This window comes from Nelumbo nucifera, chromosome 5, assembly GCF_055504915.1.
Source record: "Nelumbo nucifera cultivar China Antique chromosome 5, China Antique-T2T, whole genome shotgun sequence".
Classification (NCBI taxonomy): Eukaryota; Viridiplantae; Streptophyta; class Magnoliopsida; order Proteales; family Nelumbonaceae; genus Nelumbo; species Nelumbo nucifera.
In genome coordinates this window covers 27932305-27949306 of record NC_142653.1, presented here as the reverse complement: position 1 = coordinate 27949306, position 17002 = coordinate 27932305, and the positions used below count along the sequence as shown (strand labels likewise).

General features: G+C 37.6%; 1 protein-coding gene across 6 annotated transcripts in view; it reads left to right on the top strand.

Annotated features, from left to right (window-relative positions):
* Positions 1-3897: 3897 nt before the first annotated feature.
* Positions 3898-17002, top strand: part of SUT4 (sucrose transporter 4) — a 47703-nt gene continuing 34598 nt past the window's right edge. For 3 of the 6 annotated variants that reach the window (XR_016076162.1, XR_016076161.1, XM_010273242.3), the window contains exon 1: positions 3921-4547. Coding sequence is in view for 4 of the 6 variants with exons in the window: in XM_010273242.3 (XP_010271544.1) it covers positions 4049-4547 (499 nt within the window). In the remaining 2 variants the exon portion in view is untranslated. Of the gene's footprint in view, positions 4548-9011; positions 15406-17002 lie in introns of those variants that run through there. The other 3 variants (XM_088887481.1, XM_088887482.1, XM_088887483.1) reach the window with 3 other exon arrangements.

Here is a 17002-nt window from a genome sequence, read left to right as displayed (position 1 = left end):
TAGTAATTTCTTGATATGAGAGGTTTTTAGATTTGAGATTGAAGTGCACTGAATTTTTTCTTTCATTGTCTCACACTAAATAATGTAGCCTAAAGTGTTGACCGGCAAGGAGAAAAAACAAGTATCCATTATTAAGTAGCAGTTAGTGGATTCCATCAGCCTATTAGGCAATTTTGGTTCTATTTTCTTTTATCTAATATCTTTAGATAAAAGAAAAAATTATATTAAAAAAGAAAGTGTGGTCTACAATAAAGGAGTTGCTGTTGCATGTCTCACCCACTTTCTTAGGCCAACAAAATAGTTGTTTAGAATCAACATGCTTCCATGTAAGTGATTTTCTGATTTTATATATTTTGAAAAAAAAAAAGAAATTTGAAGGGGGTAGGATTATGGATGGGAGTTTTTTTAGGAGACGTTTATAATTTGGAATTATTGTAGGTTTACAGTTAAAATCAGAATCCTAAGGGAGAGTGCAGTCTAAAAATCCTTTCTTTAAGGGTTGCAATATATCCATATACATGTTATACAAACGGTTCATTAGTGGGTGTATATAATTGGTGGGTCCTCAAACTTCTGCCAGCCCATCCCACTTCACCCAATTGCCACCCTTATATGACTTTAGAAAAGATATAACAATCTAATAAGTATCTGACCAACTTCAATAATAAATAAATATTAGTTTTCTTTCAAAATATGAATTTATATCTAAATATTGTTGGGTTAGGCTGGATTATACACAATCGATTACAAATGGACTGGTGTCATTAATTGAACCTGATTTGAATTCAAATTCAATTAAACAGATACGATTTGAAGCCCCAGGTCCAAACCACAACTGTAGGTCCTATACTTGGAGAACTATTCTACTTCGTAAAGAAAAAGTGGCTTCAAAGCTTTTTAGGTTCAATCTATTTCAAGAGGTAGAAACTTTTAGTTATATCTCTACTATCTGATGGTGAAAGTTTGTTTTCATCTATATTGCATCAAACCAATATAATTGAACCTAAAATAAATCTCAATTATATATCTAATAGTCAATATGTAGTAATCACTTTTGCATTTGGTACCCAATTTTTTCAATTGCTTATTTTTTCAAATAGTCTTTTTTTTTTTTCTAATAAGCACTTAAATAAGCATTGGTGACTATTTTATCCTTTTTTTTTTAATTTCAAAATATACTCTTTGAACGCACTTTTAAAAAAATACTTTTATGAAAGCACTTCTACAGAAGTATTTTTATAAAAGTACTTTTATGAAAGCACTTTTACAAAAGCATTTTTTATAAAAGTACTTTTACAAAATCACTTTTAAAAAAGTATACGAAAGCAATTTTATGGTCATAAAAGTACTTTCACAAAAGTGCTTTCGTAAAAGTACTTTCATAAAAGTGCTTTCGTAAAAACACTTTCACAAAAGTACTTTCGTAAAAGTGCTTTCATTAAAGTACTTTCTTAAAAATGCTTTTGTAAAAGTATTTTTATAAAATGCATTTTATAAAAGTACTTTTGTAAAAGTGCTTTCAATAAAAGTATTTTTATAAAGTTCAACTAGGGATAATTTTATAAGTGGTATTTTTAAAATTCAATTAGGGATAATTTTAGAAGAAAAAAATTGAATAAGTGCTTATTGTATTAAGTGGGAATTTGGGCTTAAAAAATAAGCCCTTATTTTTAAAATAAACACTTATTTTGAGCTTATTTCCCAAATACCAGTAAGTGCTTAATGGCCCAAATAAACATTTATTTTTAAGCACTCCCAAACATGGCCTAAATGTAATGACAAATCCCAATACAAAAAATTGGTGAAATTTTCCAACTAATATAGCTGAAAATTATTTTGTTGGTATATATACTTAAATGGTTGTCAATTAATTAACGACTTCTCATAAATCTGTTGTTGTAATGAATGTTAATAATTCTTGTTTAAATATTGATAACAAATCCCAATACAAAAAAATGGTAAAATTTTCCAAATAATATAGTCAAAATTTTCTCCCATGATATTAATACATGCAAAATTATTTATTTGAATGAAACAAAATTAGCACAAAAAAATGTCAACTCTTTTTTTATAATTATAATTTCATTTTTTTTGTAAAATCTAAGATGACAAAATAGTTGTTCATGTAAAAGTAAGTTTACTTGGAATATTTTGTCAATTAAATTTATAATAAATTATCATTTATACAAAATAAAATATTTGCATGTTGATATAAATTAAGTTTTTAAACATGTATATAAGAAAGTTGTGCTAATAATGGGGTGACCTGTAATCATTTTGTTAATTGCATAGCTTAATTTAGGGGCGATATCATAATTAATGCAAAAAAACGGTACCAATTAATCAAGACCATTTAGGGGTGCACAACTGGCCCAGTCCAGAAATTTCTGGGCTCAGCCTGTAATTTTGTGTGCAGCATCAGACCTGTAATTTTATGATCCAGGCCGGGCTCAGCCTCACAATACATTCATAAATTACATATATAATATATTTTAATAGTATCATCCAACGCCAATGCTTGCAAATAGTGGCTGTCCAAATGCTTTGTTTACCAAATCCAATCATTGAGATAAGAGTCCTTTTCTATCTTGTTGTAATGATGGTTGATTAAATATTTTAATATTTGAATCTAATCATTTAGTTAAGATATTTCTTAAAGAAGTATAGCGGTAATTTTTCAAAATTTAAATGAATTTTCATTTTTTTTAAACATTTTAGCTTTTGAATCTCATTATTAAAAAGTAACAAAAAAAGTAAAAATCTAAATATCTTTTCATCTTTTTACCCTTTTATCTTTATTCATGTACATAACATATTCATGGGCCAGGGCCCGGGCTGGCCATGGTCCAATGCGGGCCAAGCCCAGCCCAACCATGATAACCCACCCCTAGTAGAGATATAAATATGGAGATAAGAATAAAGAAAACATAACTTATGGGTAAAGTATATTCCTTGGGCTAAAATCATGATAACCTCCATCAAAGGTGGTGCTGAAATATTTATATAATGATGTGCTTGAGCGAAACATGAAAAGTAGCCATCCCAACCCTCTTCATAATTGTTTTATAAGAGACAAATAAATAGATAATTCAAAAAATCATTTCAACCGATCCAGCCATTTTTAGAAGCTCCCTTGGTCCCTTAGAATGAGATCGACTTGGAATCTTGGTAGGCTGAGGCTGATATCCAGGTTGGGCTGGGTGGTGGTTATTGGAGATCAGAAGATTTATCAAGGTTGTTAGTAAAACTACACTCTAAGTGATGTTGTTAGAGTTGGAGTGTTGTTGGATTAGGAAGTTGGCAAATGGCAAGTTAATTGGCTCGTTCTTACGTTACATGATAGTGTGGAACCACCAGAAAGGCGGAAGGTTTGTACTTTGTATATAACAGTTGTGTACTGCTTGCCAGTTGTCACTTTGGTGGTGGAACCCACCACCCCCACGGAGTCCATCAGAGTTCACATATGCGCCACGGGCGCCCCACAATACCGCACAGCACATCTCCACATTGTATTGGGAATATCTACCGATAATAGAACGGGAGATGATGAGACATACAAGGTGGGGTGGGATGTGCTGAGGGGCGCAGATGTAAATTCAGCCGATCACAGAATACGTATCCACAAAGGCAGGCTGAGGCTCCACATTCTGCTGCAACTCCACAACTGTCGAATTTTACAAAGGCGTCATCTATTGTGGTTCAATCGGATATTTGCATCGTTGATTGCCATTTCAGTCAAATCTCGATTTTGCCCTCTCCCTTCAATGGATTGTCATTTTTCTTTGGTAGAAAGATTGTCGCTTCAATCAAATCTCAGTTCCCAATGCTACTTTTTTTGGTTATTTAAAATAAAAATCCAGTACCATCATCCGTAAATTCTTCGACATGCAGGGGTGTCTGTATCCTTGTCCCCTTTACCTTCTCTTATACTCTATATATTATTATATATAACTATATAAGCCGTCTGCAACCGAACCGATATATAGCCAACTCGGCCAACCGAAACCGCCACCTCTTGCTGCTGCTTGAAGACTGAAGAGAGACAAAGATGACAATCCCTGAAGGCCACCGCCGGCAGGCCAGGGTTCGGCCTCCAGCACGAGCTCCACCAGTTCGAAGCAGCGTGCCGTTAAAGCGGTTGTTCCGGGTGGCTTCTGTGGCTTGTGGAATTCAGTTCGGTTGGGCATTGCAGTTGTCTCTTCTAACGCCTTATGTTCAGGAACTCGGAATTCCTCACGCATGGGCCAGCCTCGTGTGGCTTTGTGGTCCCCTCTCTGGTTTACTGGTCCAGCCCCTTGTAGGGCATATGAGCGACCGGTGCAAGAGCCGCTTCGGTCGTCGCAGGCCTTTCATCGCTGCCGGATCCGTGTCTATCGTTGTCGCCGTTCTGATTATTGGACACTCTGCGGATATCGGTGGGATACTCGGGGACCGAGGGGGGTCTAGGCCGCGCGCCGTTGTTGCTTTTGTTATAGGGTTTTGGTTGCTTGACGTCGCTAATAACATGACTCAAGGACCTTGCAGGGCTCTCCTTGCCGATCTTACCGGTAGGTCTTCCACCTTTTTCTTCTCATCTTTTTATTTTTATTAATTAACAAAAAGAAAAAGGAAAATTCTTCTTCTCTGTTTCTCAATTACTTTTACTTTATTCAATCAAAGCATTATGAATTTAGAATCGTCGACTGCAAGTTACTTACTCATCATCTTCGAAATTAGAACCCTAAAAACCTTGCTTGTTTCTACTTTCACGAGAACTTCCTGCTTGCAGCTTGTGTATGCTCTTTTCGAAATTCTCATGCTTCTCAATATTTCCGCATGGATTTATGGAAATAACCTTTTCTTAATCCAAATTTACGAAAATAAACTTCACACCAGACGACGGGACGGGAGCAATACTATCATTTTTTTGGTAGGCCGTAGGCAATGGGAGGAATTATTGGTTTTCCTTATTTTAGGTCGTTTTTGCCTTTTGTTGGTCCTGATTCCTGAACCGTTGGATTTGGAAGGAGTAATGTGGTGTAAAATATCCTAGGATAAAAAGTAAGGAGATGCTGGACCTAGGAGAGGAGGAGGACGACGTTTTCCGTTGCGGTGTTTATTTGATAGAGGGCCCTCATTGAGAGAATGGCCCATTAAGGCCCACTATGTCTATCGTTCGTTGTAACCTTTTCTCTTTCTATTAGTGTGAGCCAGTTGTGAAAAATACGGGACCCTGTAGTTGTGCTCCTTATTTCTGCCCATAACCGCTGACGTGTACATATTGATTGGTATTATAGAAATTGCAGATAAATAGAGGTTAATATGTGGCCGGTGATGGGTGGGGCCGGTTGTCGGTTGATCGATCAATTATTTCCTACTTTACCGTATCTAATCCGCACATTTGGACAGTCAAAAGGTTATATACACCAGGGAGGTTTATGTAATTTCAATCTGTTCTGATATGCATTTAAAAAAAAACTGATCTGATATCATCTTCCTCTCCCTAAGATTTTTTTAACTTCGTACATCACTTGGATTGGATGGGTGAGATGAGATTATTTATTCGGTTGCTCCGGGGGACCAATTTGGACTTGATTTTTGGATTGATTTGATGCTTTATTTGGATGACTTAGATAGCTAGATTGGTTGAAATTTTGGTGTCACTTGCATGGTTGAGATTTATCCATTGGTCCTAGGAGACTACTTCAATGATTTAGATGCTGATTTGGTACCTCATTTGGATGGGTTGAATTAGTTGAAATCTTGGTACATAATTTGGATGGATGAGATTAATTGGCTGACATTAGGAGGCCATTTTTGGCGGTTCAGATCTTTGGCTTACTTCGTATATCACTTTATTTGACATAATTCTTTTAGAAAACTTGATACTTAAATGGCTAAGATTAGTTGAAATCTTGGTACGTTGCTTGGATGGGCAAGATTAGTTCTTTTCTCTTAAGAGACCATTAAAAAAAAGAGAGAGATCATTTTGATGGTCTAGTTTTTATTTTTATTTTTTATTTTTTTGGGTTGATTCAATATATTGTTTGGATTGCCCATTTTTTTATCAGCATTTGGATAGCCCATATTTATTAAAATTTTGGTACACTACTTGGATGGCTGAGATTTCATTGATCTTAAGAGACCACTCTGATAGCCTAGATCTTTGGGTTGATTGAATGCGTTATTTGGATGGGAAAGATTAGATGAAATTTTGATACATCACCTACTTTAATGGCCCATATTTTGGGAGTTACTTGGTAGAGCATTTGATTGGCTTAATTTTTTAGAAAATTTGGTGCTTTACTTGGTAATTTGGTACACCATTTACTATATCGCTTCCATATCCTAGAATACTTGAAACCATTGTACATCACTTGGGTTTTCAAGATCAAGTGATTGATCTTGAGGCATGAGTTCAATGGTCTAGATCTTCAGTTAGAAATCCATGACTAGAAATCTCTTTCAGTAACATGAAATGGATATAAAAGGGTAAAAATCAAGATTATCTTCTACCATAACAGAAGGGCAGCTTGAAGCTGCAGATGATGACCTATCGATGGATAACAAGCTCTAAATTGTATTCAAAACACTCTAGAGAGGTATCAACCACAAGCCTGGATCAGGTGAGGGAGGGGGATATTTTGGATGTGGAACCAATGACAGTGATCAAAGGCATTTTTGAAGGGGGGCAATTCATCCAACATGTAGCAACAGAGGAAAGCAGCTTACCACCCATGCACTTCTATTGCCTATCATGGGTTGATGAAGTTGAAGCATAAAATAGGCTATCGATCAAAAAGGGAAGGCAAATAATAGACTGAGTAAAGGAGAATATAAAAGACATCAATCAATATCTTGGTGTATTGTTTGAGGGACATGAATATGAGGTTGTGGATCTATTCGAGTCAAATTGAAAAAATAATGGTTTAAGGGGAAGGCTGTCTAAATGCTTTACTGAAGAAAGGATCCAAGGTGCAACGGGAGAAGAATTGCTTCAATTCTCTGTATTTATTCTATGAGTTGTTTGTTGCATGCCTCTTTTTTGGTTTCTTACAACATTGCAATATGTGGCTTCCTTTAGGGTGTGTTTGGTTTGAAAGAAAAGGTAGGGAAATGTAGGAAAACCTATACAAGGTTCTAAAACCAAACACACCCTAAAGGAAGCCACATATTGCAATGTTGTAAGAAACTAAAAAAGAGGTATGCAACAAACAATTCATAGAATAAATATGGGGAAGAGGAAGATGCAAGTTTGTTTATAAATTGTTAGTGGATGCAAGTTTGGGTGTATACTCAATGGTGATTCAGCAATTGGTGTTTTTTCAATTGTCATTTGCTGCAAGAATATCCATGATGGTGTAGAATGGACTTGCATTGCAGTCAATGGCCCTAATATGAGTTACCAAAGGGGATGTTGCTGGGTAGAAATTGAATCTTTTTGCTTCCAGGTGGAACCTTTTAGTATGTATGGGAAGAGACTCTGACATTATCAGATTCTCACAAGAAATAAGTGGTGGTGCAAAGCTGTTGACGAGCATTGTTGAATTTGTAACAGATTGCAGCTAATAGGTCACCATTGCGTGAAGCAGCATACATGTGGAGCAGTTTCAGAGAGAAACTAACCTTATCAAAGTTAGACAGATATTCTTTTAGGAGATGTGAAAATCTATTTTCAGATGTGGTGCAAGAAGCCCTCATGTGCCCCACTTCTAATCATTGACCCATTCTACTGAAGATTGGCTCCCTATAGACAAGAAACCAGGTCCTTTTAGGCTTGAATTAATGCTATTCCAGGTTCCAGAATTTGAAATCAAAATGGAAGAGTGGTGGTAGGAAGCTCAAGTAACATGCTTTGCATGCATTGTCTTTTGGAGGAAGTTGGAGCATCTTAAAGAGAAAATCGAGGTGTGGAGCAAAGAGAATGTGGGCTGCATCAGAAGAAGAAGGGAGAAAGCCAATGAGTTAATTCAAGGTTTGGATGCAAAGGAGGAAACTGTTCCTTATTTGAGGCTGAGAAGCAAGAAAATCAAGAGATTAGTTTCTTGTCTTGCTCTAATGGAGGAGATCCCATTGAAGTAGACGTCCAGACTCTATAGTCCAGTGGCTCAAGGAAGGTGATAGAAACACTGACTTCTTTCACAAAGTGGCAAATGACAGGTGGAAATGCAACACCATTTCTAGCATAAAAATTGGGAATGATTGATATAAGGCAAGGAGGAGGTATCAGAAGCAACAATTAATTTCTATGAATGTTTTGGCAACCCAGACCCTTCAGGCATAGGAGGGATTTTCAGGGAACTATCTTAGCTTTATTGCCCAAGGAGATTCAACCAAGGCTGAACTGTCTGCTGTACTGTATTGGGTCCAATTAGCAGAAAAAATAAATTTCAGAAGGCTCTTAATAGAAGGAGATTCCCTAGTAGTAAGCTGGTTAAAGAATGGCAAGAAGGCAGCTTTGTCCTACCAAGATTTGGTAAAGAAAATAAAGTGGCATCTGAGAGGCGTAACAGTATCTTTTCAATGGGTTTCAAGGGCAGCTAATGGGATAGCAGATTCTCTAGCAAGGCAAGGGGTTGAAAGGGAACAATTATTTTGGGCTCAGATGTTTTAAGGAGCAGGTGTTAACCTGTTCCTGTGGGTAAGGGATGAGTAGGGAGTGATTGTATTGGGCTTAGATGTTACATATGCTTTAAGGGGTTCCCTGGTTGTAACACTCTCTGTATATTCTTGTTTATATAATGAAATACTTGTTGGAAAGTAGAAGATTGACTCTCTGATTGATCCTCCATAATTTTAGGTCCATCAGTTTAGGAAACTTAATTTCCTAGAATCATGGGATATCCTAGAATCATGGGATATTAATTAGAGAATCCCACTGATATAGAAATTAGTTTTTTAGGAAAAGTTAGTTTCCTATTTTATCACCCTGTAAGTTAGCTCTATAATTCTATATAAAGCTGTGTATATGCTCCTTCCAAGACAATACAATCAATTCATTTTTTCTCTCAAATTTTCACATGGTATCACAGCTGGTCACGACTTAATCTACACATAGTATCTCTTTGGTCATCTCTGCTGCTGGTTCAAGAACACTCTAACAGTATTTGGGAGGTTCTTGAGTGTCCTTGATTCTTCTTCGAGATCGGGTACAGGTCTGAACTCTACATTTTTGCTTCTTCTGGACTGCTACGCCATCGGATTCATCCTTTTTCTTGGATCTCTTTGTAGAGACATCAGATCAGTCTGAAATCTTAGATCTGGTGTTGCCCAGAGCAGATTTACTGAATCCCTTTGGTTTGGTTTGGATCAGTTTTGATTTTGAGTGGTTTCGATCCACTCTTCAGTTTGGTGGAGCATTACAGGTACCTTTTTTTTACATTGGCTGAAAGATTCTTTAGGCCTTCATCGCCAACCCTAAGTTTTTCAGACCTTCATTGTCTGTTTTTCTCTCTTTCTTGAAGCCCGCCCAATATGTCAGAAGCCACCATATCAAATACTACTGCACAATCGGAAGAAGTTTCCTCACATCAAGCATCTAGCGACCTGCAAAACATTCCGGCAGCATATAGGTTGAACGGGAAAAATTATTTGAAGTGGTCTCAGTTTGTTCGAACATATTTAAAGGGAAAAGGAAAGCTTAGCCATCTCTTAGGGACGGGACCGAAGGAAGGAGATCCAAGATTTGATGCATGGGACGAATCTGACTCCATGATCATGTCATGGCTATGGAATTCAATGAACCCTGAAATCAGCGACACGTGTATGTTTTTATCCACGGCTAAAGAGATCTGGGATGCCGTCCGACAAACATATTCAAAAGCACGTGATGCAGCACAAGTGTACGAAATCAAAGTCAAGACTGGAGCAACTAAACAAGGCAGCAAGACAGTTACCGAGTATGCAAATTTACTGCAGAACCTGTGGCAAGAACTCGATCATTATCGGTGCATTGAGACTAAATGTGCAGTGGATGCAGCAATCCTAAAGAGTTTTATCGAAAAAGATCGCGTTTATGACTTTCTTGCAGGACTCAACGCAGAATTTGATCAAGTTAGGGTCCAGATTCTCGGCAAAGAAGAGGTACCATCTCTAAATGAAACTATTTCTCTGATTCGTGCTAAAGAAAACCGTAGGGGGGTTATGCTTGAACCCCAAGTACTAGAAGGTTCAGCGATGACTAAAAGGATGGAACAACCGAAAATACTGGAAGGAATGAAGACAGATTTGTCCTCTGCACGGGACAACAAGGAGTCTCTTTGATTTACCTATTGCAAGAAACCAAGGCACACCAAAGAGAAGTGTTGGAAGCTGAATGGTAAACCATCGAATAGGGAATGGGGCTACCGAGGAGGACAACGGAAGAGTCGAAGTCAATCTAACTTCACCACGAATCAGCCGAGCCAAGAAAAGCCTCCAGACAAGACCGAGTTCAATAAGGAGGAGATCGAAAAGTTAAGGGGGCTTCTGGGATCGTTGGAGAAACCTAGTGGTACAGGCTCTCTTGCAATCTCAGGTAAGTTTTCTATTCCTCACGGACTAAATGTCTCAGATGAACCTATTAGGGATTTATGGGTTATTGACTCAGGAGCCATAGATCACATGACTCACTCATCACTACATTTTAGCTCTTATACCCCTTGCCCAAGCAATTGAAAAATAGCTATTGTAGACGGTTCCCTTACTACCGTAGCTGGTCTTGGGGATATCCATATTAATCCATCACTTACACTAAAAAGTGTTCTTCATGTTCCAAAATTGTCCACTAACTTGATATCCATCCAAAAACTGACATGAACTGTAATGTGCTTTTCTATCATTCTTACTATATATTTCAGGACCAGGATTCGGGGAAGAGGATTGGACTTGCTAAGGAGAAGAATGGACTCTACTATCTTGAAGAATCATGCAAATCAAATATTGTCCAGGATAAGTTATCTCTGTCATTCCTTTCATCATCCAACAAAGACACCATTTGGCTTCATCACTTTAGACTAGGACATCCATCTTTTGGAATTCTGAAAACTATGTTTCCCTCCTTGTTTAAAGGATTGAGTGTTGAATATTTTCATTGTGATGTGTGTGAATTTGCAAAACACAAGCATGTGCCCTTTCCAATCAGTAACAAGAGAAGTTCAGTCCCATTCTTTTTGATCCATAGTGATATATGAGGACCCTCCACAGTTCCAAACGTGTTTGGCTCATGATGGTTCATCTCTTTTATTGATGATTGCACTAGGGTCTCTTGGATATTTCTTCTTAAATCTAAATCAGATGTAAGTAGTGTACTCCCAAATTTCCATAACATGATCCAAAATCAGTTTGGGGTCAGAATCAAAAGATTTAGATCGGATAATGCACGGGACTATTTCAACCAAACTTTATCCCCATATTTTCAAAAAGAAGGGATTATCCATGAATCCTCCTGCATTAATACTCCACAACAAAACGGAGTAGCAGAAAGGAAGAATGGTCATCTACTAGCTGCAACCCGAGCCTTACTTTTCCACCAGCATGTTCCAAAAACCTATTGGGGGGAAGCTGTGCTTACAGCCATATACATTATAAATCGATTACCTTCGAGGGTGTTGGGATTTAAAACACCAATGGAAACACTTTCTCAATTTTATCCCAATCTACGTACAACAAATAATCTCACCCCAAGAATCTTTGGATGCATTGCTTTTGTCCATGTTCATACCCATAATAGAGGGAAATTAGATCCAAGAGCCGTCAAGTGTATTTTTGTGGGTTATTCATCCACCCAAAAGGGTTATAAGTGTTACCACCCACCTACTAAAAAATTCTTTGTCTCTATTAATGTCACTTTTGAAGAAAAAACACCATATTTCGCTCAACCTTATCTTCAGGGGGAGTCCTTGTCATTCATTGAAGATAAGGACAAAGATTTGTTCCCGCTTGGTCTACCTACAGTTTCTCAACACCCAAACTCAGCATCTATACCAGTTCAATCCGTATCTGCACCCATCGAACCACCTCAAACCAAACCAACTTCTTCACCCATTCAAACCATACCCATGATAGAGAATGGTGAACTTTGTGACTCTATGAGATTGCAGGTATATTCAAGAAGAAGAAACCAGGATCCTAATCTTGTGCAGGTTCAAGATTCAACTCCTAATCCTGAGAATGAGGTAAATACAGTTCCAGAAATTTCTTCTGAATTAGCATTTGACCAAGATCTTCCTATTGCCCTTAGGAAAGGCACAAGAGAATGCACTAAACATCCCTTATATCCCTTAGCAAGTTTTGTGTCCTTTAAAAAATTCTCACCATCACATAGGAGTTTCCTAGTTAGTTTAAACACCATTCATATTCCTAATACTTTATCTGAGGCATTATCTGATGAGAAATGGAAAGATGCTATGAGAGAAGAGATGCATGCTCTAGATAAGAATCAAACATGGGAAATTGTTGACCTACCACCAGGAAAGAAACTCGTGGGCTGCAAGTGGGTTTTCACAGTAAAGTACAAGTCAGACGACTCTCTAGAAAGATACAAGGCAAGACTCGTGGCAAAGGGATATACACAAACCTATGGTGTTGACTATCAGGAGACATTCGCTCTAGTGGCTAAGATGAATACGGTAAGAATTTTGTTGTCACTAGCAGCTAACTTTGACTGGTACTTGGAGCAATTTGATGTAAAGAATGCTTTTCTTCACGGTAATTTAGAGGAGATATACATGGATATTCCTCCGGGCTTCAAAGGAAATCTAAAAGGAAATCTAAAAGGAAATAAAGTTTGTAGGTTGAAGAAAGCACTATATGGTCTCAAGCAATCACCTAGGGCGTGGTTTGGAAGATTTACTAAAGTTATGCTTGCCATCGGATACAAACAAAGTCAGGGAGATCATACACTCTTTATAAAGCATTCGGATGCAGGGGGAGTCACGACTCTTCTGGTATATGTCGATGACATAATTGTGATAGGAAATGATGAAAAGGAGAAGGAAGCCTTGAGAAGATGCCTAGTCAGAGAATTCGAAATAAAAGAACTTGGGAGATTGAAGTATTTTCTAGGGATTGAAGTAGCTCATTCCAGAGAAGGCATCTTTATCTCCCAACAGAAATATGTAACAGATCTTTTAAGAGAGACAGGAAAATTAGCATGCAAACCATCCTCCACACCGATTGAGCCAAATCTCAAATTGGGAGAAGCAAATGAAGATCCAACCGTGAATAGGGAAATGTACCAAAGATTAGTAGGAAAACTTATATATCTTGCCCACACAAGGCTTGACATAGCATATGCCGTGAGTGTGGCTAGCCAGTTTATGCACAACCCGAAAGAGGTTCACCTACAGGCGGTCTATAGGATACTACATTACCTAAAGGCTAATCCTGACAAAGGAATCTTGTTTAAAAGAAATACTGGATTAACCCTAGAGGCATACACTGGTGCAGATTATGCAGGCTCTCCCATGGATAGGCGGTCCACTACAGGTTACTGTATGTTCCTTGGAGGAAATCTTGTGACATGGAGGAGTAAGAAGCAGAATGTGGTAGCTAGATCAAGTGTGGAGGCAGAATTTAGGGCAATGGCTCAGGGAGTATGTGAATTACTATGGCTCAAGATAATTTTGGAAGACCTAAAGATCAGATGGGAAGGTCCAATGAGATTATTCTGTGACAACAAGTCAACTATTAACATTGCTCACAATCCCGTCCAACATGACAGGACAAAGCACATTGAGATAGATAGGCATTTCATAAAGGAAAAGTTGGATAGCGGATTAATTTGCACTCCATACGTCTCAACGAATGGTCAACTGGCAGATGTGCTGACAAAAGGGCTTTGCAGTGTGGCATTCCAAGGACTCATCTCCAAGCTGGGAATGAAAGATGCATATTCACCAGCTTGAGGGGGAGTGTTGGAAAGTAGAAGATTGACTCTCTGATTGATCCTCCATAATTTTAGGTCCATCAGTTTAGGAAACTTAATTTCCTAGAATCATGGGATATCCTAGAATCATGGGATATTAATTGGAGAATCCCACTGATATAGAAATTAGTTTTTTAGGAAAAGTTAGTTTCCTATTTTATCACCCTGTAAGTTAGCTCTGTAATTCTATATAAAGCTGTGTATTTGCTCCTTCCAAGACAATACAATCAATTCATTTTTTCTCTCAAATTTTCACAATACTTTCTATAACGTATCAAAAAAAATGAATTGTCTGTTTTCTGCTCATGAGATGATGAGGCCAACACTGGATGATAGAATTTGTTTTTTGTTCTTTGTTTTTTTTATTGCAGAATTTTAGATAGAGAGGGACTTTCTGGAATGAAAGTCCACAAGGTGACAAAACATTGGGTGCAGATGAATTATCTATTACAAGAAATGTTGGTAGTTCTTGAATCTTGAATTAGGATATTATGAGAGTTTCGTAATAGTTTCATGCAAGATCCTCTGTCCCTCCCTTCCAAAAGTAGCTAATGCCACCTTCATCTCACTTATCCTTAAATCCAAAGTGTTGAAGATTTTAAAGACTATTGCCCCATTAACTTGATTAGTAGTAATTGTAAGATAATTTCAAAGGTTTTGGAAAATAGACTATGAGGAATACTGGGCAAATTTTATCTCCATTCCAAGGTGACTCTGTGGATTGCGGCCAAATTTTGGATGGGCCCTTTTTGCAAATGAATGCATTGATTCAAGGATCAATGAGGCACTCCAGGGTTAATATGTAAGTTGGACATGGAAAAAGCTTATGGCCATGTTCAATGGGGCCTTTTGGACTATCATTTAAAAATAATGGGATTTGGTGAGAAGTGAAGGGCATGGGTTAAAAAGAGTATCTCTCTTCAGCTAGCTTCCCTAAAAGCCTACTTGCAGGGAAAGAACATTTGGTGAGAAGTGAAGGGCATGGGTTAAAAATAGTATCTTCAGCTAGATTTTTGGTGATAAAATGGTTCCCTAAAGCCTACTTGCAAGGAAAGAGGGTTCTCAAACAAGGTGGCTCTCTCTTTCTTCCTTCCTTTTCATTATTGTGGTGGGGGCCCCTTAGTAGAATGGTGAAAAAGGTTGAATAGGGTGGGTACCTTGAAGGCTTTTGGGTGAGAAGTGACACCCCCTCTATTTCACTATAATTTGCCAATGACTCCAGAGCAAGAGAGAGTGACTTTTGTTTTGGAGATGCTTATAATCTGCTTTGGAGCTGCATCCCAGTTGAAAATAAAGAAGAAAAATGAGCCGACTTCAATTTGGAAAGGTTCTAAATGCCTTTGAATTGTCTGCTGTCTTAGGATGTAGATGTGTGAGTGTGGCTCACTACCATCTAAATTATTAGGTTTACCCTCCATGCAAAATTAGAGTCCAAACAGCTGTGGGCACCGATAATTGAGAGGTTTAATCGCAAATTAGCTGGTTAGAGAAGAGTTATCTCTCTAGGGGGGGGGGGGGGGGGGGGGGGAAGTTACTCTAGTTTAGAGTGCTTTATCAAACTTCCCTACATATTTCTCATCTTTGTTCATGGCACCAGCTTCATTATTATCCTCTTTGGATAAGGCCAGATGAGACTTCTTATGGGAAGGGTCCAATGAGGAGAAAGTTTCATCTTATTGTGTGGCCTCAAGTGTCTCCCATAGAGAGGTGTGGTAGGCATCAACCTCTTGGCTTATGCATACAGCTTTATTGGGGAAGTGGCTATAGAGGAATGCAAATCAGAAGGATGAGCTTTGGAGACATGTGATTAAATGCAAGTATGGCAGCAATGTATGTGATTAGTCAACTGCAATGTGTCAAGCTTCTTATGGGATGAGTATTTGGAAAGGTGTCAAGAAACTAAAAGATGAGTTTTCTCAGTTCATTGCATTCAAATTTGGAAATGGAGAGCATATACCCTTTCGGAATGACACTTGGTGTGGCTCAAGACCTATCGTCCAGTCTTATCCACATATCTTCAATATAGCTCTCAATAAGGATGTTGCAATTAAAGATTACTATGAAATCATTGGTAGGAATTTGATGTGGACCCCTGTCTTGTGTAGATATCCTCAAGATTGTGAGTTTTAGGACCAATGTTTTAAAAGGTCAGGGAAGCATATGCTTGGAGGTGAGCCTCCAGTCAAGGCACACCAAAAATGCCCTAAGGTGCAATGCAGAGGCATTGATACCTTAGATGAGGTAACCTGAGGCATGCACCTCAAGCGCCTTTTTTTGCATGAGGCATGCTAGAGACGTACGGCTCATGCACACCTCATATGAAAAGAAAGAAAGAAAGAAAAGAAAAGAAAAGAAAAGAAAAAGGAAAGGGAAGGGAAGGAAAGAAAAAGAAAGAAAGAAGAGAATAAAAAAGGAAAAGCAAAGGAAAGGGAAGACCTCCACCCCTTCAGCTAGTGTTATGCATCTTCATTCTTCTTAAGAGAGCTAGCAGTCCCATCAACAGCGCAACATAATGGTAACTTGATTAGCTTATGATTATGTTTTCAATTATGATTATAATAATTATATTTTAGTTTGTTTGAATTACAATAGATAACACATTATTTCCTAATTGAGATAATGATGGCCCCATGTAGTTTCTGCTAAAGCAAGTTAAAATTTAGTTTGAAGCTACTGTCAAGAAAACAATCAAAAGAAAAAAAAAGAAAAAACTATTTTCCTTAACATTGAGATCAGAACATAAAATCTAATAGCACATAAACAATGTGCAATCTTCTTGGTGTAGTTTATTCAAATTATAAGATAATTATTTTCAAACCCTTTATCCAATAACTTGTTCTAAAGCCAGGTATTTTTGCTTGGGGGGGCGGGGCGGGGCGGGGGGGGGGAAGAATGATCACATCAATGCAATTGTATTTTAATCAGTTTATGATTATATTTTCAACTATTATTAATATCATCTTTTAGTTGGTTTGAATTACTTTATTAATTGTTGAACATTACACATTTTTTTCTTGATAAGCGAATTATTTTTGTTTTTCTTAATGATTATATTAGATTAATAGTTGTAAGTTGTTAGTTTATTATTAATACTTAAAAAATATATTGTGTTATATT